General features: G+C 49.4%; 1 protein-coding gene across 4 annotated transcripts in view; it reads left to right on the top strand.

Annotated features, from left to right (window-relative positions):
* The window catches only part of PAX7 (paired box 7), a 101,566-nt gene extending 91,503 nt beyond the window's left edge, over nt 1-10,063 (top strand). For all 4 annotated transcript variants that reach the window (XM_009889979.1, XM_009889976.1, XM_009889978.1 and 1 more), the window contains 2 exons: nt 5,366-5,612; nt 9,558-10,063. In XM_009889979.1, coding sequence (XP_009888281.1) covers nt 5,366-5,612; nt 9,558-9,673 — 363 coding nt within the window. In that variant the 3' untranslated portion in view covers nt 9,674-10,063. The remainder of the gene's footprint in view (nt 1-5,365; nt 5,613-9,557) is intronic.
* Nucleotides 10,064-27,923: the final 17,860 nt, after the last annotated feature.

The raw sequence follows: 27,923 nt of genomic DNA, 5'->3' as shown, positions 1-27,923 counted from the left end.
GGAGGAACTCAGGGCACATTGTTAGCTTGGGCCATGTCCTTAGTAAATCCGTAAGATCCAGCGCGTTTCCCAGCATGGCCATCAGAGCCCTGCCAGACTTTCCTTTCCCTACGAAGTGGTGTAAAGGCTGACACCACAGAAGCTGAAACAGAGAGATTTCAGCCTACAAACACACTTCACAACAGAGAATTTCCTAGTGCTTTTTGCCTGATGTAGTATCAAACATTCCAACTGATCACATTTCCAGCCTTTCCCAAAGAGAGAGGATTTCTACCCATTCCTCCGAAAGCAGTACCACAGCCTCAGAAATACAACCCACTGCCAGGAGACCCTTCCTCTCTTTTTCCCTTTTCCGTTTCTGCCTGGTATCCAGTTTGCATTCCTTTGGGACCACCCGGCTGCTTCTCTGGAGTTAACACCCTTCAGCTAGTTGCAGATCATTACGTCTTCCCTTTATTCAGAACTTAGCCAGGCTCAGCAGTTTCTAAATGCAGCATTTTTCTAAGGCAGCCTCTGATTTTGGATGCTTTGCGCTGTGTCAAATCGAGTGTCCAGAAATGGAGACACCACAGAATCAGGGGTCACTCTGGAAAATGCTGTCCGCAGGCTTCTGCCTCCCCATCTTTTTGTTGGCTTGGATTTGATCTCCTTACAACACCTCTGCGTCCTCCCGGTCACGGGGCAGTGTAGCGTCACTGAGTGTAGGTAGAGAGCCTGCCGTGTCCAGGGCCTGATGTCTCCAGTGACTGGTTATCTTAGCAAGCCTAAAGCAAACTGATGAGGAGTAGGGAATCGGAGGATGCGTAGCCTGTCCGGCATGGCCTGGGCTGCCCTGGTATTTCTCGTAGAGCTCTTGACCGCAGAGACCTGCGAGGTGCAGCAGCCAGGTCCACAGGGGCAAGGTTTTGTCCTGAAACTTATCTGCTACCCTCCCTCTCCTCTCCCTGATGCGCTCACACCCTTCTCTATCTAAGCAGTATCTCTCCCTATCACTTGGCCTGATTGCACAGATTGAAGGCCCTAATTGCACTTCCCTTTCCAAAGCCGCATTCGTTTATCATAAAGGGTGCACATTTCCCCTGCTACAGTTTCCACGGCCAGAGGCCCTGAGGGCCAGCTCAGAAATGGAGGGAATTAATTACATTTTTTTAACTCCCCTTCTTTTAAAGTATGGGAGAGAGTGATGAAACGTCCCGGGGGGGGGAACAGGGGGGAGCTGCAGAGATGAGGGTGGGGAGGGAGGCAGCAGCAGGAGGCGAGGAGGGGGGCTGGCTCTTTTCATCCAGGAGGGTCTTTGTGCATTAACCTTGGTCTCCCCAACACATCAAGACCCCTACCCCCTCTCCCCCATGACAAATGACCTCCGGAAAGGGTAGAAACAAGGCCGAAGGCTCCTAGCACCGTGGCTGTTATTGACTTACCCCGAAGTGCAAGCCCACGCCACGCCTGTGACTGATTTGGGACAGCAGCGAAGGGGAAGGAGATGGGGAAAGGGAGAGAGGCAACTGATGAGAGGGAGGGGAAAGGGAAGGCTGTCAATCACTGTGATGGACAGGTAGCAGATTTCCCTCCAGATAAAACCTTACAGATGTGAAGTAGGTATTGATTTTTAGTTAGTGATGATAATGCACCAAGAAGTAATAAATTATAAGAAAGCAAGGTCAAAAAGAAAAGGTAAAAGGACTTTGCATTCTTCAGGAGGGGATTTCTCCAGATGCCCCAGACTTTCCTAAGTTCAAAAGTTGCCTGGAAAATGAGTTTATCCAGCTGAAACTAGAAGTCAGATAACGCGGCCCTGCTGAGGCTGGAGGGCTCTTGTGGGGTTGTCCGTGCTGGGTGGCTGCCTAGCGGAGAGGGAATAGAAATCTCCGGTTCACTCTTGTTATTTCTAACACCTTCGTGTCCTGGGGTGGGGAAGATCGGATGACGTCCTCTGATAAACCTGTGCAAACAGAGTCTCAGGGGAGCTCAGCCCCAGATTGCTCTCAGCATGCCGGGAAAAGGCAGACGCTTCCCACGGTCAGCACTGCTGAAGAGGAAACTTTGGGGCTCCTGTCTCAGCTGAGCCCCACAGCCTCTGTCAGGGTTCATCTGCAGCACTCAGCCACCCTGCCTCCATGGGAGCACCCAGCAGGGATGTGCACCTCGTAGCCACCTTCCAGCACCTCCCCTCTCCAACCTCCGTACAGTTACCTGTCCATTATCCACCCTGTCATCCTCATGAAGAAAGAGTGGCGTCCTTATGTTTCACCGCGGATCTCCAGAGGGAAATTCAGCCCGTCTTTTTCAGAAAGGGGTCTTAGGGTGGCATGAATTGTCCTTCAGACGTGTCAATCTCTGTAGAGGGATTCTAGAGGATTAGCAGAGAGTAGAAACTTAACTTCACATGGCTAAGGTTAGTTGAGTTGAGTCCTAGCTTAAGTGACTTGCACAAGCCCTTGTGAGTCAGTAGCAGAGCTGGGATTAGAAATCAGTCCTGATTCTGACTGATTAAAGCCAATTACTGTCTTTAGTAGGATTTGTGCAAGTGTCTTCTCCCATCTCGGCTCCTCTGAATTTGAAGAGTGTGAATCTGGGTTTCATTTACCAACGTTGCTTTACATCCCCCTTTCTTTTTAAAAAGGCCTTAGCGGAAGTGTTAATATGACTTCTGCTTGCTTTAAGAGCCTTTTATTTTCTCTGAGTAATACAAAGCAGCTGACCTTTTGGGGGAGACAGCCAGGAGGGAGAGCACTAGAAAACCCTCTGGTCTGTGAGTGGTTCCAGTTGCCCTTCATTTTGTAGCGCACCATTTCTTTTCTGCACCTGCAGGGCTCGGCGGCGCGGGCGGCACGTCCGCAGTCAGGCAGCACTGCCAGACCTGGACAGCTCAGGAAGGGAGAGGAGAAACCGTCCGGCTTTGTGCTGCCCGAGCTGGAGCTTTCCAAAAATAACTCATAATTCATATGGCTGTGTTTTCGTGCATGCAAGAAGGATGTTTATTGTTTTAAACATCTGATTCTGCTTGCGAATGAAATCCAATAATGTCTCTTGGCTGCTGTATATGCAAGTGTCCTGGATATTGGTCAGGGCAAAGAGGTGCAGGGTGTAACACCTAGAGCTAAGGTGATGCTGAAGCTGAGGTCTGCCTGCAGCCGGCGGGATCGAGGGGCAGAAGAGGATTCATAGCTGAGCCAGATCAAAGTTCGTGACCCGGCTTTAGTGAAAGGTTACAAATAACTTTGCAGCTGGAAAACCTACCTTCAGGCTGCACTCCCATGATTTCCCCGCTGCATAAGCCTTGAGGCAGAGAGGTTTACGTTACATCCACATAGAAAAGCATGACAGCCCTATTCTCATATTAATCCACTCTGTCTTGCATATTTAAATGCAATTTCCTTTCTTCTTTCTTTCTTCGGGCTGTCATGGGGCAGGGAGTTCCACGGGCACATTTTGCACAGCGTTATGGCTGAACAACTTCATCTAGATACCTCGAGGCTTAATCGCTGTGATTAAGAAGCTGTGCCCAGAGGGTCTGGAGAGCTGGAGGTAATTTAGGCTCTGTCTGGAGCGCCGTCTGCCCCACGGTGTAGAGACAGCTAAGCTAGGTTTAACTTTTGGGGACCAGTAGCAAACTCTAAGCTCAGTGCAGGCTGAAAACCCTGAAGGAGGAGAGGGTAAATGAACCCTGTCTGAGCTCTATGCTGCTGCCACTGTGCTGCTTTTACTTAGCTTGTTCAAAGCTCGTTCCCGTGTCTCTCTACCGCACTGCAGGCAAACCCAGTAGTTGGGGTTAGATTGATTTTCCAGGCTTTTTAACTAACCCCCTCCCCAGTACCTCCCCACCACCTCCCCCTCCGCAGGGGTCCAGCCACCCCTGCTCCCGAATTTCTCTCCCAGACAAATGCCTGGGAAGGATCTCAGGCCGCCTGAGTCGGGAGGTGGCATCACATCAAGAGAAAGCATCTTAGCAGGACTCCGGAGTCCTTCCGGGGGGAGGAGAAGCTTTAGAAAGCAAAGACCAGCGCATAGCCGGTCATTCAGCCTAAGCCCCCGCGCTGGCAGGAAGGTGAGGGAGGAGGGGATGGAGAAGGTGTCGGGGTGAGCAGGAAGGGGAGACGCCGCTCTATACAACCCCTCTTGTGTCCTTCCAGAGAATGTATCCTCCGCACAATAGCTCACCAGGATGCTGGTGGGGGATAAAGGGCTCATTTTACCACTTGCCAGGCTCCAAATATTTCCAATTTGCCACTTTAATTGATGTCAATAAGGTTATGCTAAATTCGGAGATTTTCAGCCGCTCGGCATCTGAGCGCTGGCCTGGCCCCCCGAGGTGACTGGCTGTCCCCTCTCCCCCCGCCCTTCCCCGGCACAAATACGGCAAGGCACGCCTGCGGCGGCTGCGGAGATCAACCGAGAGGCAGCAGCAGTTCCCTTCCTTCCCTCGCCACGGCCCCGCTTCTGCAAACTCTTTACACTCTTAACTTGGCAGCCCCGGGGGTAATTTTGCTGATTGCAGAAGGCAATTGCATTAAAGCGCTAGCAGGATCAGGGTCCGTGTGTGGAGGCCTGTAGGCAGCGGCTTACCCCAAACTCACCCGCAGGAACAAATCTGGCATTTTTGCTGCAAAAGAAGAAGAAGAAAAAAAGTTCATCTGTTTCAGGTCTCAAAGCAGGAAGATTGCTTGTGTGCAAATGTAATTACATTTTCAACAAGCACTATACTGAAATAAGCCGAACCAGGACCTGTTATCCTTTAACATTTGTGGGTAAAGAAAACTTTGACATTTCAGTCCCTAAAGCTGAATCTGCATCAAAGCCAGAAAGGGTTTGCGTCTGGTTTGGTTCGGGACCTTTGCAAACCGAGCCCCACTCAGACTTCCAAAGAAAGGGGCTGTCTTCAGTGTCCCTTTCTGAAAATGTAGAGTTTTGCTCCCTGTTTTATGTGTCTCCTCTTCTGCGAGGGCTGTGCGTAGGAAGGGAGGGGATGCTAGTTCATGGCAGCGCGTGCTGAGCAGGTTAGTCCCAAGTTCCCAAGTTTATTCCTTTCTCCAGTGTTCATTCTGAACAGCACAGCTAACGTTGGCAGGTCAGCAAAGAAGGAACAAAGATTGAGAGTGCTCTGAAGGAACTTCTCAATTATCCCTATCAAGGTCTCTCAAATAAAGCATTAGAGACAGAGGAGCCAACTGTGGGGTCTGTCTGTTGTTATTTGGTGGAAGCAGGCCTTCATTCTCCAGCCTGGCCAAACCTGTATTGATATTGTATATTGTACTGATAGAGCACCATTATATGTAGACTGTTTCTCTCTGGTATGCATGAAGGCAGCTGCACACGTACCCTTTCTCCTCCAGACATCGACGTGTTGTCTCCTGTGTTTTTCCAGGTGATGAGCATCCTGAGCAACCCCAGCGGGGTTCCTCCGCAACCCCAGGCTGACTTCTCCATTTCTCCCCTTCACGGTGGCTTGGACACCACCAACTCCATCTCTGCCAGCTGCAGCCAGCGGAGCGACTCCATCAAATCCGTGGACAGCCTCCCGACTTCCCAGTCCTACTGTCCTCCCACCTACAGCACCACCAGTTACAGTGTGGACCCAGTGGCTGGCTACCAATATGGACAGTATGGACAAAGTAAGTGCACTGATTGTATTCCCCCTGTTTAGGGAACAGGAGAAGAGAGGGAGGGAATGTAAGAAGGTATGGATATTGTATTGGAAGGGGTTCCCATGGAAATCTGTCCATCTAGAGAGAAAATGGGACTCTACTCGCCAGACACAGATGGAGATTGCTCCACGCAGCCTCCTCAACACTCTTGCAGTCCAATTCAAAAGTCCCAATTGAAATATTTTAGGTAAAACATTTCTATTAGGAAAGGACAACTTCCAGACCTCTCTCCTTTCCCCTCTCCAATTCTTGCTTCTCCCAAAGCCCTACAATGTGTTCATCCTGCTCAGCCAAAGTAAAGCTGGGATTTTAATGCCGTCCTTTAGTGACACAAAACTGTATGTGTCGCTTCCTCCCCAACCCTCCATAAGGTAAGGGCTGGGTCCATGCCCGGAGGTTTTGCTACAAAATACATTAAGCTAATGCGTGTCAACTGGGCTGTGGTTCTGGAAAGCTGAAGTGAGACTGGGATTGTAATCCTGAACCCAAACCTCACACCCGAAAGGCAGAGGGACCCTGGGAGGGTCTGTTTCTCCTTCAGAATGGTTGGGTCACAAAAACACCAGCGAGCCTGGCAAAGGGCTCACCTGCCAGTGTTAAACTAATAATAAGTGTGGTGTTGTGAGAGAGTGATCCGCGGAGGGTTAAAGGTGCATCCTCTTCCTCCAGGAGCGCTCCTGCTTGCCCATAGCTTGTCCTCAGTGACCTTTCCTTCCATTTGGCTGTGGCTTTTTATTCCCCTCTCCGTCACAGCCCTTTAATGTCTTTAACTTCTACAGCTAAATGAGAACCGGCTGTGGCGGCAGACGGGATCAATAGCAGCTTCCCCCCACCCCTCCTTTTTTTGTTTTTCGGGAGTTTGATCTGTGACCCCTTGACCTTCCCCTCGCTTCTGGATGTGAGGCTGGACACACGTGCTATTGATAAAAATCTTAAACAAATTCCAATACCATGTATTTCCAATAAAGATTCCCTTGGGCAAGACGTTAGTCACACCCATGTGTGTAAAAAATAAAATAAGGAGGACGAGCTACATTTTCTGAGAGAGAGAGACCAGCAAAGGAGAAGGAAAGAGAAAGAAGGGTTTGTCTTGGTTTGCTGCTGGAATTTTTACTTGGGCCTCTCCTTATGCTGGTGAAAAACTGCTCATGCAGCCCTATTTATGTTGTTTTATTTGCCCCTCTTTCTTGATTTCTGTGGCATGGCTCCCTCTTTTCTGCTAGACACCCATTAAATTTACAAGCCCAGTTTAGAGCCCACTGGGCTCGGCTCAGAACAGGAATGTTTTCCTGTACGAGAGTCCAGGCTGCCAACGGACCTGTGCCCAGCGGCAAGTCTTGCGTGGCCGACAGAATTAGTCCAGACGTGCCCTATACCCAGAGACATGCAGGTAGCTCGTCAGGAAAGCATTCTTCCTGCCGGGGCAAGGAAGGTAGGTGAGAAACCATCACGCACCATCCACAGTGCCACTGCTTCCCAGTGCTGGGAGCTGGAGTCACCCCCAGCGTGACGGCAAGTCTGACAGCCAAAGCCAGCGCCACGCTGCGTGGCAGATGCAGCACAAACCAACCGTAGCTGTTCTACGGTGGGATCTCAGTTAAGCAGCAAATCCTGCATGTGTGCCCAGATGTGTATAGATATTTGTATTTACAGCTCTGTACAGGCAATATATAAGTCCACTTGTCACCACTTCACTATAAACCTTTCTTATAATCAGCGCCATTTACAATAATCTCTATGCGAGGAAACAGTTTTCATTGGTAATTAGTCCTGTTAGAGCAATCACTTACTTGAAGTTGACCTTGATATAACAACATTTTTTCTTGTCTTTCTCGGCGCATGTTGTATTTAGCAGATACTTCTAATTCCTCCTGCTTTCTAACTCTTCACTGCTTCTTTTCAAATGCTGTTTAAATGCCGATCGGTGTGAGGTGACCTCCACAAGATCATTATTTATTGATGTTCAGTTGGGATCATATGTTTCTTCCTTCTATGATGCGGCAAAAAAAATCAAAACTCTTTTTAGTGAGCGCTGATATGATAAAAATGGGGGGGTTGCTGTGGTGGGAGCAGGCTCTGTGCAACAGGGGACATAACCAGGGCTTCTAAATAAGAACTCTGTAGCTTTGATAGACTTTGGAGCTGGCCTGCAGAGAATCTCTCTCTCCCCACTTCTCTTCTCCTTATTGTCTGTTTTAGAAACACAAAACCAGACACACTTTCTCTCTCACATAAGCAAATAAACACCCAGAGTACTTTTGGTAGGTTTCTGGTTTTATTTTGGTCTCTATTGTATCAAACCAACAAACCATGTCTTTGACTTCTGGTGTGGGACACCCTGGTGCCTTTGAACTCTTCCCACTGGCACAAAAAGCAATACTGAGAGTTTAGCGTGGTTTGGTTTGGTTTGGTTTTTTTTCACAACGATGCCATTTCCATTTTGCTGGGTGCTGCCCAGAGCAGGATGATCGGCTCTGACCGTTCACCCCCCTCCTTTCCCAAGCACCCACCCGAGTTCAGCCAGAGCACAAGTGACAACACACACAGAGGCACAACAGCACACACACACAGAGCATGTCCAAGGAGTGAATTTGTTCTTTACCTACAGCCTCTCAAAGACATTATTTAATGTGGTTACCTGAAATACCAGGGGACCGAGCTGATAAGGTCTGGAAAGAGCCGTAGCTTGGGGTCTAAGCCTACTTGAAGCTAGAGGCACCGTAACACGTTACAGAGCCCAGTGCTCGAGCTGAGCTACTCCAGCATCCCAGTCCCCGAGGAGTGCCAGCTCCACTTGCTTAACTCAGCTCCTTTCAGACCGTGCCGCCTGCAGAAGCCGTGCTCCCCGGCAGGTCCTGCTTCGGCCCCGGATAACTCACCCCGTGCCGAGCCTGCTCGCTTCCAGCGCGCCAGCCTGCCAACGCTTGCACAGCCTGTGCTGTCCCAGCCGGTGAGGAGCAGAGATGCCAGATTAATGTGGTCCTTGCGGTTCCCAAAGGCCGGAGCTGTGTTAATGATGCCGGTGATGGAACGCAGAAGCGTGAAAGGAATTCTAATAGATATGACAAGTCTAATAAGAATTTGTGTCTGGAAGGGACCTCCTCTGGGGCAGGCGTCTGACAAGACGTTGATGGCTGAAATTTGTTTACTCATTGGCACCGATTGTACATCTCCTGCCAGCTCCTTATTAATCTAATTTGAGACATTAAAGCCAGTGAAAGGGAGAGACTTTGAGTGAAGCTCAGCTAATGAGCAATGTCACCATCCTGCCCCAGTCCTCTTCCCCCTCAGACCATGGGGCAGGCAGGCGAGCTGGGATACAGGTTCACGCATCGCCTCAGGAGTTGTGGCCGCGTTTCTCACCCAGATGGAGATAAGCAAAGCCCTTAGGAAGGGTGAATGAAGGCAGGCAGCAGAGCTCGCAGACGTGAGTCAGCACGCAGTGGATGAGTCAGATTCAAGCCCTGTCCAGACTTGGTAAGCTTCCACTGAAATCTCCGGACTCATTTACACCAGCATCACTAAGTGCAGGAGTTGGCTTTTGTCACTGTGAGACGATACAGGGAGGTGAGACGAAGGCTCATCCCGCTGGCTTTCTGCTCAGGCTCGTCCTCAGGCAGCTCCCGTGGAAACACCATTTGCCATGGCAGAAGTAGAGTTTTAGTTCTTTTCAGTGGGTCAGTGGAGACCTACCTAGGTGTTTCTGACAGGACCATCGTCTGTTTGCAGTTTTTCCTAGGAGTGCAGCAGGACCCTCATGTCTGTGACAACCGTTGCACTGGGCCTCTCTTTGTAAGAACCAGTCTGCAGGGTCTGTTGGTTACATGCCTTTTGACGCTGAAAGCCTCATTTCCACTAAATGCTAATGTTGTGCTGTTTTCTCACCCTCCTTTTGTTTCCCCTCCTCTTCAGCCGCTGTTGATTATTTGGCCAAGAACGTGAGTCTGTCTACACAGCGTAGGATGAAGCTGGGAGAACATTCAGCCGTTCTGGGCCTCCTACCAGTAGAGACAGGCCAAGCTTACTGAAGAGTCCGACTGTGCCAACAACCCACTCCAGCAACTTGGTACCACTGGAGAAAACACCACCAGCCTTCCAGGGATCTACCTGTACCCGGACCCTACTCCTTCCCAGTTCCCTTCCACCTTGCACCAACTTGAGCTGTGAAGGAGACGGGAAAGAGGGGGAGGGCTCTCCAAGTATCCACCTCCTCCCAGAGCACTCTTCTCAGAGGCAAGCCTGGCCTCTGTGACCTGACTCCTCTTGTGGCCAGAGACAGCGGGTTGGGTACATTTATTAACCCCGAGTTCATGCCCTCCCTCTAACCTACCTGGCCATGGCATTTTGCCCACACTTAAGGACTTTCCATTGATCTAGGTAGTTGGCATAGTCAAAGCCAAATTGATCTTTTTTTCTTTGTAAAAAAAAAAAAAAAGAAATGTTTCATTTTGTTTCCTTTTCTTTCCATTGCTGTAAATTTGGTGAATGTTGTATAGGAAGGAATAACCAAGCCGATCATTAAGGGTGATATAATTCGGGACCACAGAAGACCTATGGACCAAATATAAGAACTTGTTTAAAAAAAAAAAACAAACAACAAACAAACAAAAACAAACCACAAGGACAAACAAAACCAGGAAAACATTAAAGTGACAGCAAATTTCCCCACCCCACTCTACCCTTCTGTTCTCCCTGATGGCTTCCCAAAGCAGGGCCGAAGCAGGCCAGGTTGCTGCTAAGCAGGGGCAGGATGTAAGTCCGTCCAGCCTGGGACCTTTGGAAAGCGTAAATGTAAATTTCGGCATGAGGACTGGAGATTATGGGCACAGGCACGAGCAACATTTACTTTTCCTCTTAGGGACCAATTTAGACCTGATTATGACTGAAAAGACATGGGCATCAGCTAGCAGCAGGAGATGTGATAGCGACCGCTGGCCTTGCACGCACAGAGGAAGGGCATCAGATACACCCGATCGCGTCGGAGCTTTTGCCCGTCCAGTCGAGAAGGGCGAGGACTGTCAGTGGCCCTTCTTTCAGTCAGCAGGAGAGAAGCTGGCCATGAGAGCAAAGACAAGAGAGGGAAGAGTCAGAGGTGTTCGTTAGCTGCCTGCTTGGAGGGGTTAGTATGCAAAGCCAGGTTCTTCTACAGGTAAAGGACCACCTGAAAGAAAGTGGTGCTTGTTTTGAAGGTGCTTTCTCACAACTGCCTCTCACTGAGGGATGAATGTGGCCGTGGAGTCAGAGGGGAGATGACCTGAAGAGTCTTTCTTACAGCAGCTAGGAAGGAAAGGTGCTCTCAGCTGCAACATTGCACCTATCTGTACTGCAGGAAAAGATTTTCCTTAACCAATGGCATACTTTAGCTGCCAGGAGAAATGCTTGCCCCCCTCCATCCTCCCAGCTCTTCCCCCACTCCTCTCATTTCCTGTCCTATTCTGTACAACTCGATCTCTCAGTCCTTCCCTCTGCTTTTCATTTTGGTGGTGGAACCTTTCTCTCTCTAAGCCAGATCTTGTTCTCTGGATTTATCACCCCACTTTTCTGTAGCAGCCAGCGCTCTCGCCTGTCTATCGGCTCACGATTCTGCTCATCACACTGCTCACATAAAAGCAGCCAACAATAAGAGGTTATTGCTAAGTCATGACCCACGTGTGTTTTTAAATAGTTTCCCTTTTGCTGCTGATGATGATCCTTGATCATTCGTAAGCAGATGTCTGCTATTACAGACTTTTTTCCCCTCACCTTCCTGTGTTGAGGGGGCTCACTTCAAAAACGCACTGAAATTTGCCCTGGAGAGGACAAGGAAAGCTGCTGCTGAGATAACCACCCCGATGCACAGAATCTGTGGCAGCCAGTGGCTGATGTGTAAAGTCCAATAGCAACAGGCAGTACTTAAAGTCATCTACAGACTGTTAGCGTTTATATACACTTACTATTTTATATGTCTACTTTAGGATAATGAACGTCTGCTTTTGTCCACTGGTGATAACGGGGGACCGCGTGGTCGGATGAGTTCTGGTCTAGCATATGCTCCTAGGTTGTTAAAGGAGCCGCTTCTCTTGGGCTCTCTTCTTTTGCTGCTGCTTCTTCCATCCTTCTCAAACAATCTGATCTTGTTTTTGCAGCTGAAACAACATTTTTCTGGGGAAGCTATCCCCTGCCTTGCCCCGACATAATTTATCATGAACCACCGAGCCCCTTTCTCTTGAGCCGTGTGGACAAAGTACCTGTTCTGACCAAAAGAGAGTTTTGCTTCTTGCGTTGCTCAGCATCCTATCAGAGCCACATATGGCTTTCATCAGCTTTGCTTTATGGCTGTGACAGAGCCCGCTCTACGTTCCTAAAAGCATATTAATACACCAGCTTGGCTGCTCTGCCTCTCACACGCTCACGTGCATGTTTCTGCGCAGAAGCTCTATGTGACGCAACATCTGCATCCAGAGGCTGTATTGCTGTCATTTATGGTCTACAGATCCCAAATCAGCCTCTGCTTGTCCAGCTGTATCACACATAAAGCTTCCCTCTGGTTGCGAAAGACTTTCCTTGGATCACAAAGCTTTTGAAGCACTTGAAGCGTTCATTCTTTGCATCCTTTCTCAGGGGAATATATAGCACCTACAGCTGGATGAATAGGTGAGGCCAAAGGTACCAATTTCCTTGAGGTGACTGAGGAGCCTTGGACCGGTCGCATTATTGGAAGCGTTCTCCCTGCTTAGCACCAGTTCCAGATCTCAGAAAGCAACAAAAGACGCTGGTTTATGATGTTTACGCTTTAGAGCTGATCTAAGGAAGAAATCCCTTTTGAATTCCAGCCCTGGCTTAAATGTCATCCCCAACAAGAGTAACCTTCAGCCACACCTGAACTGGGGGATTGAGGGTGAGAGCACGGGTGTCTCTGTGACAGACGCCAGCGTAGGGATTAATGACTGAAGCGCCTGTTTGAATTTGCTCCTGTGTCTCAGTATCATTCTGAGCCAATTGCTAAAACAACAGAGCACGCGATTTTCTTGCCTGCCGCGTTTAATAGTATTTAAGTGGCCAAATGCTGATAATCACCCGGTCTGGGTACACCTTCCAAACGACATCCTCCTTACCACTGGAAGATGGAGTTTGCAGATGGGGGTTGTTGGCCCCGTATCCGCCCCAGGCAGTTGCAATCTCTTGTTCTTTATACTGAAGTTTCTGACCAAACGCATTCCTAGCTGCCTGCTAAACTAGAAGGGAAGTTTCAGTTTGCCATGAGAATTGCTTGTCCGCTGCTCCTGCTCACAAAAACCTGTCAGCTCTCTTTTCCCCGCCGTTATCTATTCTCCCGTGCGTGCGTACGCGTCTCCCAAGCATCCCTCAACAGTGGACAGTCGGTCCTCGCCACGAGCGTGTTGTCGAGGAGGACTTTGGCTGAGCTCAGCGCAGAGTGCAGGACCCCGAAAGTTAAAAAGTATTAAAAAGAGGGAGCACTGTAGAAACCTATTTGCCAATTACCTTCACCAGAAAGTCCGTGAACACCCGGGCACTGCTGTAAATAGAGTTCTTAGAGGAATATGAAAACCGCCCCATGCTAGCGCAAATAGCTATTCTCTGACCTTTCCCTCGTGGTCGCACTTTGTACATTAGTTGGAAATTTGGTCATGTGCTGTATGTTTATAGAAAGTTGACTTTTTTTTTTATACTAAAAACACAGTGAGTGCCGTGCTAGTTAAAAAAGAAAAAAAAAAAAAGGGGGAGGGGGGATGAACTGTAGAAATTTGCCTATTGTGTGTTTCAAAATACATTCCAGAATCTTTGGGGTGGGATGGGTTTGATTTGGGGATTTTTTTGGTTTCTTTGTTTTGTTTTAAGGTACGTTCATGTATGAAAGTCAAAGTATTTTTTGTTTTGTTTTGTTTTATGGGTTGCCAACCTCAGTTCTGCTGAAAAGAGACAAACTTGGGGGAGAGGGTGGGATGGGAAGGGGGGGACAGAACAGAGGGAGGTGCCTTGAAGGCGAAACAAAACCAAGCGTGGAAGAGTAGCGATCAGCAGCAGAGAAGCGTTGGACAGCAGGACCCTGAAGAACGTGCGGTCGCAGTTGCTCGAAGCAGACCAAATGGGGACTGAGCAGATACTCGACTACTGGTGACTCTGAGGGTGCCTGGGAATCCCCAAAATCGTCCTGCACCTCATCCAAACAAACCACCAAGCGAAGGGACACACTCCAGAGGCGTTCTCTCAGGTTGATGTTTCTTCCACGCCTGCAGACGAGAACTGACATCCTTGGGGGAAAGGAAAAATGCCGAGTGGGTTTCTTTGACCTCCCCGCGCCCCTCCCGCGCCCCTGCCTTCACCTCAGCGCCGTCCTGAGCCCACAAAATGGACATTGCCTCACTGTGTCCAGTAACTCAGCAGATTGGCTCCTGTCGCTCAGAGACTTTGTGTATTTAATGCTTCTAACCCGTCATCCCTAACACCTCCATATACCCACCTGGGGAGTATCTACATAGCACTATAGGACATTCCTTATTCCTAGTAACTGCGGATATGTTGCTTCTGTGTTTGACTCATAGCCATTTTGCTCCATGTGTATGCCTGCGTGTGAGGATGTGTGCGTGCGCCTGTGTGCCTGCGTGCGTGCGTGTGTATATATATAATCGCACCATAATTTATTCAGCTATATGGAGTAGTATAGTAGAAAGAGAAACTGGTATTTGCTTTAACTACCTGCTGCCTGTAGGTGTCTCTCTGTAACTCAGGCATAACTGTTATACATTAAAAAAAAAAAGGATTAAAAGTGTCTTTGGGTGGCTTGTTTGCTTAACTCGCTCTGCAGCTTGCCAAGCACAAGGGGAAAAGCTGCTACATGCAAAATATTCACACACACATACAAACTACAGATGTTTTCGCTAAAAAGGAAAAATTGTGCACTCCGTTCGTTAATGCAAACGTGAAAGAGCTACATAAATAAAGAAAACATTGAATTCCGCTGTGACTTTTCGCAAGGGAAGAACAATTACCTGGCCTGTTCTAAATACAAACCGTTTCTTTATGCATTCATTTTCAGCGAGCTCCTGCGCAGGCAGAGGGAGGCGGGCTGCGCAGGCCAGGTTGGGACCGCGCTGCCGTGGTAACTCCCAGCTCGGCAGGCACCTGGCTTTCGTTAAAGGCCAAAGCGCAGCATCAACAAGCGGAAAAATATTTTGAAACTCTACGGAGGAGTACATGGCTCGGGGCTTCGGCAATCGGTAATAAAGCATTTTGCCTTTAAACAAAGCACTGAATTCAAAAGCTGTTTCCATCTGAAGACGTTTTGGCTCTCCGTAAAATAAGTTGATCTTCATCCAAGTCGTGCTGGACACATATCCGCACACAGAAACTCTCCTAATTAGTCACTGGGTTTTCTTTCTGGTGGCCTCTGAGCAGAGGGATCAGTCCACGGGAGCTAACTGGCTTCCCAAACCCCGATGAGATCACCGTTAGATAAGACGTTGCAGCCGTGGGAGGAGATGCTGCTCACGCCTTTGTCTTTTGTGAGCAAAAGAGGCAGCAATCTGCCAGCCTGGAGTCTCCCACCGGCGCGAGAGGGCTCAGCGGGGAAACGAGGGCTTTAGCGTTTGCAAACTCTGCTCGCGCCGGCGTTCCTCACTTCACGCGCACACCGCTGGTCGCAGCTAGCATCAGAGTTAGTCCCGTATCCAGCACCCGCTGAGATCCTTTCAATCTTAACAGCATCCTGCTCCCCTCGGTACTATGTCTTTGAAGAAACACTGAGCCATACGGAGCCCCGGGTTCGGGCAGAGACCTTCACTGGGAGTTGTCTGCTGTTGTCTGCAGTCCCCTGGGCGCAACGGGCCTCTGAAGCTGTTCTTAGTGCCCGGCAAAGCTACCTTCAGGTTAGACGGGATACAGAAACCCTGGTGACAGTTCTCCTTTCCATTAGGGTGAGGAAAAGCCTTTTTGCTAAGAAAATCAGCCTCCCTCACTGAGGCAGGAAAGTCCTAGAGAAAGAAACGCTGGGCAGTGGAGCCTGTCCTAGTGCAGGTAAGGCGTGGGTGTGACTCCCCCCCTCCCCCCCCCTCCATTTTCCTGCCCAAATTCACATTTGGGAGGAAAATGGGAAAATGGGGGAGAGGGGAGCCAAGGGTTGCCCACCCCAGCAGCGAGGCGGGGGGCTGCGGGGTGCCTGGCCCCAGGGCTGGGGCAGCTCTGGGCATGCCGGGACTGCACAGGCTGAAGCTTTGGTGGGCTCTCAGGGCCTCGATGGGGACCCCTGGAAAATATTACAGGTCTCCAAATGGGGAAAAGGATGAGAACCACTTCTTTTGCATGATGCCAAGGGCACCGTGCTGCCAGAAATCCCCTTTTTTTGTGATAATTGTGAAACGGAGATGCACGCCTTTGTGTAAGAACCATAACCGACTTCAGCCATCAGAGCAGCAGCGTTAGCCCCAGCTTCCTGGCTGCATCCTAAGGGAATTAGATTTGGCGTCTGCAAATTTTGCCTGCACTGAACCCCCCCCTTCCCTCCTTAGATCTGCACTCACTAGCGGCACTTTGATTTTTACCTCGGAGCCGGCAAGTTTTGGCGATGGCCAAATCGGCCACACTGTGCGTTCGCACGTGGAGGGGGTTGTAGAGGACGGGACCGTCGTTTTCCAGGAGCCCTAAACCAGGAGAACATTATTTCTAGCCACATCCCTGTTTTTAAATCTGTGCTGGCCTGCTGCTGGAAAGTACCAGCTTCGTGCTTTCTCACCAGCCCTCCCAGAAATGACTTTGCTCCAGTGATGGTCACGTTCAGGCTCCGTTGCCGCCGGCCCTGTAGTGGCAAGCGTTTCAACACTGCCCTCAACTGTTCCCTGAGCTCCTCATCTTCTCTCCTAGCGATTCAAACCTTATCTGAGGAGCACAGGATATTTCCCAGGCCTTGCCGGAGTCGATCCGTTGCCCTCTGAAAGACATCAAGGGCGCAAGCTAGCCCACGAGGGAGCTGCTCAGGCCGATACAGCTCCTGCTACAACTATCACCGGTCAATTATGGCTCTAAGCTGTCGTCAACTTTAATCTGCCGATAAGCCGGTGATAAATCAAATGCAAGTCAATTTGACACCAGCTGCTAACTTTTGCCAACGAGTCGCATCCTGCAGGCTGGGGACACGGCGCTGACCCCGGTCACTGCCTCATGTCCGTTTTGGTGCCGCGTTGTTGGACTTGACCCCATGTGCTGCGTACGGCCGCCGGTGCTTTGCGTGAGAGGGGCTGTTCCTCTGCCCCGGTGGGGGGTAACTCCAAGCGCCTTTCCTGCTCTGCTTTTTATTTACTTTTTTTTCTTTCTTTTTTTTAATGTGGGTTTCGTACGTGCTCCAGCAAAGCCCTCTGCGACCTGAGCCATCGCCCGTGCGCTCCCTGCAGCCTCCCCTTAACGCTGCATATTCCCCTGGAGCTGCGCGTGTAGCAGCTGGAGACAGCCCAGGGCAGTGCGACTCCAAGCGAGCGGAGACGCAGAGCACATATATATCTCTCAACGGTATGTCGTTTCGGAGGGCAGAAGCACTCGGCAGGGTAACTAGCACTTTTCTTATGAATTACTCAAAAAAAACATTGAACGTATTTACATTATCACAAGTATTCTTCTCAGAGGAAATATGAGGAATAGATAAAAATATTTGAAATATTGAGGTTGATTCCACTTTTCAGATTCTTTTTCATTTTTTAAGGCGTGCAAGAAAAGAGAACAACCTGGAGGGGAAGCAAAACATTTTAGCCTTTCTAACCTGAGATTTAAAACCTTTTATTTTTTTTTTAGAAACTGAAGATTTTCTTCCTTTCTCTTTATCAAAAACTGAATAATTAAAATAATTTGGAAAAATTCCTTATTATAAAACCAAAATGTTTCAGGAAAAGTTGTTTAAACCAGCTTTAATCTTTCCTCTCTACCATCACGTTAGCATCCACATCGCTGGCTTCCAAAGCTGTTTTACAGACGGATGAAGGTTGAGTGACATATGCAGGATCACGTTGTTTTAAGCGTCTTGAGTCTAGTTCACATCTCAGCTGACCAGTCCCCAAATCTCAGCTACGGTGTGATAAAGATAAGAGAAAAGGGAGGCAGAAAGCCTAACCCTGCAGGGTGTGAAAGCCGAGAGAGGGTTTTTTTGGGAGGGGTTAGTATTCTCTTTTGTATTGATGCTGAAAATTCATTTTGAAAGTGTGACCTGGGGACCATGAAAATGTGCAGGCGATGCCTAATTTAGGAAAGTCTCGAGGGAAACTGAGACGATATGCCCCAGCACCTATCTCCCTCTCCAGGCACCCGTCCCTCCTCTTTAAAGCCACGCACCGAGACTTTTAGAACTTGCTTGTGACTTTTGCTCAGCTCCAAGTGGCATCAGTGCCTTCCTATTCTGGGAAGCGCAGAGCACCCATTCGGAGCTCTCTAAGTCCTCCTTACGGCAGGAACTCGCTGGAAAATATCAGCCTTTCCCCTCCGGCTCAACCCCTGCTGTAAGTTCCCAGTGAAATGAATTTGGATGTCTCGCGTACAGCCGCTGCAACCTGTCAGATAGCAAGGCGGAGGGGACGGTGAGTGTATTGACACATCTTTTTTTGGGAGGGCAGTTCCTCCATACTGTCTTGTCTTCTACCTGCTTCTCGCCAGCTCCATCGCTTTCCACGAGCGGTGCCTCCTGCCCTACAACGGCCCCTTAGACGCGGGGTCCACCATGTATTTCACCTACAGATATTTTAGCTGTTTACACCCTCCAGATCTCTCTGATGAAGAGGGGAGATTACGAATGAAGCTGCCAAAGGCATGATTGCAGAAACCCTAAGACACCCGCACATGCACGTAAAGCATCCCCAACCAAATGCATCTCTGCAGGAACCGCCGTGCTAACAGCATTTCGGTACACCCCCCCCCGCCCCCTTCCCAAGCCTTAATCCTCGGGGGATGGTTGCCTGGCTCAGAGGTCAGCCCCGTCTCATGACCCGTGTTTAGAGCCGTTGTTGCTCATCTCAGTGGTTATAGCTCCTGTCAGACAGCGACCGCGCCGGCAAATTTGGCTCAGCAGCCTTTAGCTTTGCAGCATTTCATGAGCAATTTCTTTTCAGAACAGGTGTAGAGAAGTTTATTATAATGGGCTGTGGACCTGCATAAAATCAGGGTATTCTGAGCGGGGAGAGGTGTATGAAAGGGAATTAAATGACTGAAAAAGGATTTCCTTGTGAGGCCGATTTCTTTCTTTTTTAAGGATTAATATAATTAATATCCTGTCCCGGCCAGGCCACGTTCTCACCTGGTGCAAACCAGCCCAGAATTTTAACTGGTTTTGCTGATTTACACTCGCCAGCAAGCTCATCCTGCATTCCTGTAACATTCCTCTAAGTTCATCCCCTAAAGCCGTGCATCCCTGGAACAGTATTTCTCTCCTCCGAGATGACTCCTTTATTGTGTGTTGAGTTTTCCCGGACAGCGGGGTGCTGGGAGACGGGGTTGTCCTCGGCTCTTTGGCTGGAGAGGGAGGGGAAGGCGGGGAGATGCCGGCGCATCCATCTCTGCCTTCCCAGCAGAGGTCAGAGGATGGGGGAGAAGACTTCTTCTCCGTGAAGAGCTGCGTGGGTGCAGCAGAGCTCAGCTGAGGGTGCCCAGGAGGGCGGCTACGATTCCCTCTGGCCGAGTTCCCTCTTGGAAAACCGCATGGGAGCTCGAATGTGGACTGAGCACGGCGGAAGACAAGCGATTAGGAGATCTGGCCTTTTCCCAGTGCTTCGGACATCACGGTTAACTTCTCAGACTCTGTTTCCCCTCCAGCAGACTCTGGGCATCCCTAAATCACACTGGGGATCGAAGCAGACACCGGGAGAGACAAGGCTGTCTCACTGTAGGATAGGATGTATCACAATGTAGAAAATATTAGGGCTTTCCCAAAACCAGGGGCTGGAAGCAAAGTGAGCTCCCAAATCTCCGAAACACCAAAGTGACTCTCTCTTACATCAGTGCGAGTCCCTCTGCCCCTGCCTGCCCGTGCCGTCCTTCGGGGCTCCGGCTGAGCTTTATTTACAGTGCGAAACCTCACCCCTCATCTCATCGCCTTCCTTTATCTTCTTTCCCTTCTCTCGTCCCTTCTTCCCCAGCGATATCGCAACCTCGAGGTGGCTCGCTGAGAAATAAAGAAATAAGCAGGAATCCTGAATGCTTTCTGCACGTCCCTCACCCTATTCCACACAGAATTGTCTTTTGTATATACCCAGGCTAATTATTATTAATAGTAGATATGGGTTTATTTCAACTGGAAAGGGAAAAAAAAAAAAAGGGCTAAGGGGGAAGGGGAGGGAGGATGAGAATGGGAGGGAAGAGGGGAAAAAAGAAAAAACGAGAGAGAAGAAACCCACAAGAAACTGTTCACATTTCCCGAGACGTCGACAAAGCTTTTATGAATATAACTGGATTTGTAACAAGCATTGCAGCTGCATATAAGGCATTCAGACATGGAGACAATTTTACTAGATAATAGACTATCACGCAGGATACAATTTAAATTAAAAAATGCAATTTTCACCTTGAAATGAACAAATGATTACAATTTCTATACAAATTAAGGCATTCAGGCTCTCTTTCAGTAGTGGCATCAGTCCATGAAATATGACATAATTACCATGAAATACATTTTCAAATATTTTGATTTTTGTCCGCCGCTTTTAAAAAACATAGCCCCGAGGGATGTGTGCATGTGTGTGTGTGTGTGTGTGTGCATGGGGGGGAGAGCGGCTCGCATTATCCCACCTTCTGGGGAAAAACACATTAAAAAGAAAAGAAAAACTACCCAAAGATTAAGCTTCCCCCCCTCTCCCTCCTTCTCACTCCCCCTCCTCTTGACTTGCAAGATAAAATTGAAAAAAAAATCAGACAGAAAGAAAAGGAACGCAAGCGAAAGGCTCTAAAGCCTCCAGATTTATCTAAATTACTACGCTTATCTGCAAAAATCACATCTGCTGGTTATCTACTAGCGCCGCAGATCTCCTGGCCCCCCTCCCCTTTCTCCCTTAAAATGATGTTTTTTATTCCTCTCTTTTATTTTTTAATTATTTTTCCATTATGTTCTCTTTTTATAGCGGGAGATACAAGGCGAATCAGAGAAATTGTGACCCGGGCGCTTGCCCGTGGAGGGGGAGGGAGAAGAAAAGCAACGACAACGGGGAAGTTTGCAGGAGTAGGTGGACACGGGTGGGGAGAGGAGGGTGGGCAGCGCGGCCCCGACGCTCGCCTGGTTGCACGGAGCCCCGGCAAAGGAGCGGTGCCAAACACTCTGCTGCTTCCCTTCAACCAGGTTTACCCACGCGGAATACTTTTTGTGCCAAGGGGATGCCCTGCTTGCTTTCTCCCCCCCCGCTATTCAAGAAAACCCACTGTGGGGACCAGAATAGGAACCGGAGACCCAGCTCTGAAGCCTTAGGGCAATTATTTGGGGTAAAATTTCATACTCAATAGCTAAAGGTAGGGTGCCTCTAGCGAGATGTCACCAACCCATCCTGATTTATAGAGATGCTGACTGCTGGGGGCTCGGAGCATCACACCTCGCCGCCTCCTGATGGTGTGTGGGCTGGGGGTGAGGCTGGAATTTGTCCTCCCGCCTAACCCGCACTCTTATTTAGTGTATGCTTAAATTAGATTAAGTCAGGAGAATTAACTGTGCCTGAAAATGAGTGATCCTTCCCCGTGCTTTAGTAGATCTGTATCAGACTGGTCCTTTTTTAATTCCTCTATAGAATGGGCCATAGGAGTATTGCACGAGGTGGGTGTGTGCTGTGGTTAAGTTGTTACCTGGAATGCAACCGAGTGTCTTGAGCTGATAAATGTATAATACATTTATGCGTCTTCTGTAGCTGAGAAGGAAAGCGGAGTCCTTTAGAAATGCCTTTGCAGCCTGCTGATGGGAACACCTGTACTGCACAGGTGAAAGCCATTGTCGTTAACCCCAAAGGTTCGGCAGCACTGTTCCTTCGCTGAGGAGGAGTGAAAACCAGTATAAAGCTGGTCTTGTGCTGGAAGAGTCACCATCAGGTTTGCAGTGCTTATCAAAGGTACCTTGAAATTAGCTGCTGTGGCCTTTGCTGCAGCATGCAATTAATGGAGATGCATTTTTTCGGATGCATTGCAGCTATTGGGATAACAAACTGGGAGGATGGGGCTGGGAAGGGTCCTGTTGGCTTTGTTGTGTGGCCTGGGTTTAAAACTTGGCCCAATTTAAAACCGTTCATGTGGAGACGTGGCGTGAAGTGGGGTGATGCTGAATATTGGCCTCGTGGCGGGCATGACCGGCTCTTTTAACTTAAATGTTTGGGGCTTTTTGTGTGTGGTTGTGTTGCAGAGAGCGTTCTTGAGAAACCTCGTGCAGAGAGTTTGTCCTGCTTCCTCGTTCCTCCCCTGGTGATTCCCACCAGCGTCCAAGAAGCCGAGCTTTGGGGCGGGCAGGTTTCTCATCGAACACCTCTTCACCACTTCGGGTGTAACGGAATAACTTTTCTTTGTGATTTCTGTCTTTCCCTCTCTCCAAAACTGTGTCTCCAACTGCAGCATCCCCGTGGGGAACGGGGAGCTCCCTGTGATATTTCCAGCCTCTGGTGCTTCGGGGTTTCTTCACCTTGATTCACGTTTCTGAGGTTTTATCCCCAAAATCACGAGTGCCAGCGGTACGGGTTTCTTCCAGAAAACTCACACGCTGTGATCTGTGTTCAGCACAACAGCATGGCAGGGGCAGGGGGTGGGGGGCGGGGGGGATAATCTCCCATCAGCTGGCAAATTTGGAGGAGTTTATGTCAAAAACTTGTTGCAGATGGTGGAGGTGAACATCCCCTGTGGCCGCTCATGTCATACCGCAGAGGCTTGGGCAGTCTGAGACCCCCCGGCTTGTTAATTATCTAAGTGGAATATTTAGCCAAGTTATCCAAGTGGAATATTTAGCCAAATTTTTTGAAGTCTTGCAAGTTGCCCACGAGGAAATGGTATTTGGTGTTTTGGGTGCCCATGAATGAGGAGCTGAGACTTGTTCACTGTGAATACTCGAAATCCAGTTACCTGTGGTGGCAGCAACCTGGCAAAGGATGCTCAGATTGGCAAAGAAATTACTTACCCCCCTATTATAAAAAAATAAAATAGTTAACGTTCTTTTAAATTTTCCCATCTTAATCTAGAAAATCTAGCAATTCTTTCTATTTAATAACATGTCTCTATTTTAGTTTAGAAAAATACATAAGCAGAAAAAAGTGATGAGTATTGTTGGGTTGTTTTGGGGTTTTTTTTAATGCCATCAATAATTTCTGCTGAGAAATTATTATTAATTTGGGAAGGAAAAACATTTTAACAGAAGCTGGACCTGCTTGTTTTACACTCCAGCCACAAAATATGGTGTGCCATGTGTGCTGGGGGCATCATTTGCAATAGCTGCTCGGGGCTGGGGGGGAGGACCAGGTTTGCTGTCCCGCTGGGACTGAGGTTCAGGCTGAGGTCACAGCTGAGCTGAGTTGGTATGGCCTCAGCTCAGCCCCCACCATCACTGGACAGAGCCAGAGGGAGCTCCAGCCATCTCCCCTGCATCCAGGTGTGCTCTGTGTTTCAGTGTCACATCGTGAGCAGCAGAGCTAAAATACCTGAGTTACACCCGACTTAATTTCACCACCACAATGTCACCTTCCCCTGTCACCTGAACTGTGAAGAAGGGGCAGGTTCTCATCTTTTATTAACCGTCCAGGTCAAACCAAAACACTGAATACCCTGACTTCAGTGAAGGTGCTCTGGGTTTAGAGGCATCCCAAAGAACCTGCCCTGTTTTTGCCAAGCCCAGCGTCTGCAGAGGCACTGCAGGGCAGCACAGAGGGAGTTGTGCCCAAAAATAAATAAAAAAAACCATAAACCATAAATGAGTTCAAGAGACGCCTTGCTTTTTCTTCATTCTTCCTTCTTCCCTACCTCATAAAGAAGGAGAAGACAGGAGGGGTCTGGCAGTGGGAAGAAAAGAGAACAGGATGGTGCCATTAGGATGGACCAGGCGGGGCTGGGTACGTCCTTCCCGCTCGTATCAGCGAGGGGAATTGGGAATCAGCGCTGGGAAATGAGTTGCAGGAAAAGCCCCAGCGCACAAAGCAGAGGGTCCCCCTCGGTAGCTCCGTTTCCCAAGTTCGCAAGCGCAGCGCTCGCGTGGGCTGTGGGCTGGCTTAGCGCTCGGGTTTGGTCTTCTGTCAGCTTTGCATGGTCCTGTGTCTTTATGTCACCGGGAGTTTGTTCTTTTAACCAAAGCTGCAGACAAATGGATCTCTCTGGTCCTGGGCTTAAGCTTCAAATTTATACTAAGAAGAATACTTCGTGTATGTGTTTTCACGTGCTGCTTAACCCAAATAAAGCCAATACATGTCTCTATTGATGGAGGTATGGCTGCTCCCAGGGAGCCAGCAGGCACCTTGTGATCGGAATGTGGGAGAAGCCAGTGCACATCCAGCTCCAGATGTTGGCAGAGAGCAGTTATTCATTAACCAGTCCCCAAAGCTGCCATCGTCCGGCTGGATTTTCCCACAGCCAACCTACATCTCAGCCCTACCTTGTCACAGAGAGGTGACGCTGCCGCAGAGCTCAGCTCTCGATTTAGAAGCGACTTCCCAGACTTTGCAAGAGCATTGCTGCTCCTGGAAGAGGTCCAGCTGAGCCCTGCTGCGCCCATGAGGTCTGATAACACCAGGACGTGATGGGTTTCAGTTCATTATTCAGGTGAAGCCCGTGGTTACTAGTGGTTCTGCAGCATCGTGCCTAACGTGGGACCCGTCTAATGCTGTCTAGAGCCACTGTCTTCTCAAACTTTCAATTAAAATGGGTGGCTTAAGCTCACTGGTGGCTTCAGCTGACTCCTGTTGTAGGTCTACTGGATGTAGAATTACAGATCCACTCCTGTCGTAGCAACGCTGGACATCTGAATGCCTAATATCTTCCCAGCATTTTATTTCTCGCTAGGAGCTGACCTGTGCTGCAGATAGTACCTTGTGAGAGAAAAAGCTTTGAAGGAATGCTCTTGAGCTCCAGTTGCCATCTAGGCATGGTACTCTGTGAGTGAGGTGTTGTGCAGGTCTGGCCTCGGCCACATTTGCTGCGTGCTCAAGGAGGTTTGGGCTTCATTTAATGGCTTTAAACTGGAAGAGGGCAGGTTTAGATTAAACATTAGGAAGAAGTTTTTCCCTGTGAGGGTGGTGAGGCCCTGGCACAGGTTGCCCAGAGAGGTTGTTGAGGCCCCATCCCTGGAGGTGTTCAAGGCCAGGCTGGAGGTGGCCGTGGGCAACCTGGGCTGGTGGGAGGTGTCCCTGCCCAGGGCAGGGGGGTTGGAACTTGATCATCTTCAAGGTGCTTTCCAACCTAAACCATTCTATGATTCATTTTTTCTCCAGCCATGCTCCACAGGCGCTGTCGCTCGCCTGGGGAATCCTTCTTCCCTTGCAGCCACCTCTTGCTGTCACCGTTCGACACCTCCTGCAGCAGAGCTCTGCAGCCGTGGCCCTGAAGGGTGGGTGCAGAGAGCCAAAAGCGTGAGACTTTTATTATTATTATTAAAATTGCAAAGCAATTAATTGTAATTAGGAAAGATAAAACCTCAGAAGGGGAAGCACAGCAATTACGCCGGTGGAGTGCTGGCAGCGGTTCCTCGCCTGCGGAACAAAGGTGTTAACACAGCCGGAATTCCTGGCTGTGAGTTTTTCACTTCGGGAAAGACCTGACTACCTGCAGTCGTGGGCATCAGCTCCATCCTCCCAGGGAGAGGAAAGGAGGCTTTTTTTTTTTTTTTTTTTTTTTTCACCAAAAGCATGAGGCACACAGGTTAGCCCCATCCACCGCACGTTACGGAAAGATGTTGCCCCAAACTGGCAAACTTTTGGCTGAACTCAAGCGCGTCCCTTCCTCTGTGCTAAAACAAAGGATGCCCCATCTCTAGGAAGACCGGCAGGGAACGGAGCGATCTCTGAGGCACCTCGGAGCCTCGATTTTACTTACTTTTTTTTGAAAACCTCCCTGCATCTTTAAGGCTGGCCCCAGCTGGGTTTGCTGCCCTACTGAAGAGGATGCGAAATTAAGTTATGTGAGGCTCCTGCAGCTGAACCAGATGCGCCTAAAACCTGCCTCTTTATGTATTCATGAGCTGTGTGGAAGAGAAATAAAAGGATTCATTACCACGCAAACTGTTACTAATGACATGTACCTGGTGCCGAGCACCTCTGGAAATCTAATGCGACACACTGGAGGAGAAAATGTATTCGCTTTTCAGAGGCCGGCGCTGAATGGAAAATTTCCCCTCCTTGGCCCTTCCTCATTCTGCATTCACTAAAAGCAACATTTACAATTCTTCTGCCATTATGTCCTACCAGGGCCTCTGCGCTTTCTGTCACGACCTTGATATTAGCTGAAAATTGGAAATTCGCTGGCATAGCGGAGGTGGGGAGGGGTGGGAATCAACTTGCTCTGCCGCCTGGTTTGCCATGCACTGAAGAAAGAAAGAAAAAAAAAGAAAGCAAGAAAGAAAAAGAATGCAAAAAGCAACACTTAACTCTTTTTAACTGGGAAAAGGCGGAGGACGCGTGAGCGAGAAGGGACAGGAGACAGGGATAAATGGGAGCGGATGCAGTTCAGCATCATTTCACAGCCTTCGGTGGACATTGCCTCTCTGCACCGGCTCCCCAGATGCTAGACAAGGTGTTAGGACAGAAGCTACTTTATCTTATCTTACCCCAAATGCCTTTCCCAGCCTCTGGGCAAAGCAGGCAGCTTACGGGATGCCCACTTAGTGTTGGCTGTGCTCTGTCGCTGGCGATGTGCGTTTGCCAGTGGCTGAGCTCTGCTGCGCTTCGGCACCGCACTGTCCTCTCTATAGCCACGTACCCTATAGAAAACCCCTCACCCCTTCGCAGCACCTCTGCCATACATCCAGCATGGAGATATACTTCCCCCAGGCTAATCCCAGACCGCTTTGCCTCTCCTTACCCCAGCCCGGCTGCTCCTTTTCTCACTCCCGGCTGTGTTTGGGTAGTCAGTTGAGGGCTTTCAACACAGTTTTGTTGTAGCTGGGTGGTACTTTTTCAGATAAGGTTTGCTCTGGATGCTGGGGGGTTGTGGGGAAGGATGAGGGTCTCAGCAATGTTTATATTATTCCTTATGTCTGGGGGTGGAGGGTAAATGTGGAGGAAGTGGAGGAAGAAGGGGCTCGGGGGGTTCTGTTGTCCCCTCGCTTGATACCAATGCGTCTCCAGTGCCTTCAGTCAGGTCATTCCTGGTTTACCCCAGAGCTGGTCCCGTAATTTTCATCCTAACTAAATGAGATGTGTTGCTTAATGAGGGAGCGAGGAGGGTCTACGCATAAGGAACAGGGTGGCAGGAAGAAGCAGCACATGAACCCATTGATGGGGTGTGCGTAGGGATGGAGCCCGACGTTGGCAGAGGAGCAAAGCCACGTGCCAGTTTGCAATATTGCAGCTACCGAGTTTGAATCGACATCTCAGTCGAGTGCAGTCTGTTGGCACCTGTTTTGAGCCCACTAAAACTACAAAAGCAGTCTAGAGTTGGCTGTTGAGGAACGGGCAGGGTTGTGCTGGTTTGGAGTACGGCCGTATCGCAGCCTTGAGGCTCTCTCACGCCTTTGAACGGGCATCGGGATGGTGGGAAACGGCTGCACTACTGCCGGAACCCCGCAACCAACCCCGGGCTGGTGTCTTTTGACTCTCCGTTTGTACCTCTTTTAACAGAAAAGAGACCCTTTCTTTGTGTGTTGGCTTTTTAGGGAAACATTTTGGAAGGAAATCACCTTCCCTTTTCCCCCTCCATCCCTCTCTTCTCCCCATTTCTGGCTATCTGTGCCTCCCTCCTCTCTTTTCTCCTTTCTAAATCTCTGGCCCTGCCTTACTCCCTCCCCGCCTCTCCCTCGCCAGCCCCGTCACTTGTCAAGTTGCTTCTTATCCACTTCATTAGCCCCTGTTCCCTTGTTTACCGAGGGGCGTTTGTATTAGTTGGAGAGCTTTCTAATTTAATCAAGGTTAGAGACGCAATTCCAGGTCTTGTTTGCCCAGCATGCTGGCCCTGCTCTCTGATTAATTCACAGGGCGTCAGATGTGCTGTTCTGCTTTGTTTGTCATTTTTCCCATTGCGTCCTGCTCCATCCTCCGTACTCCAGGTGCACGGGGCTGGGAAAACCCACTCCTCGGGATGGAGAGATCCAAATACGCAGGGGCAGGGCTGCTTGATGGCTTGATTTCTGCTTTCCTTGAGGTTAACATACTACAGCTA

The sequence above is a fragment of the Charadrius vociferus genome, unplaced genomic scaffold (genome assembly GCF_000708025.1).
Source record: "Charadrius vociferus isolate BGI_N301 unplaced genomic scaffold, ASM70802v2 scaffold838, whole genome shotgun sequence".
Classification (NCBI taxonomy): domain Eukaryota; kingdom Metazoa; phylum Chordata; class Aves; order Charadriiformes; family Charadriidae; genus Charadrius; species Charadrius vociferus.
The sequence above is the reverse complement of the archived record's forward strand: the minus strand, read 5'-3'. Positions and strand labels throughout refer to the sequence as shown.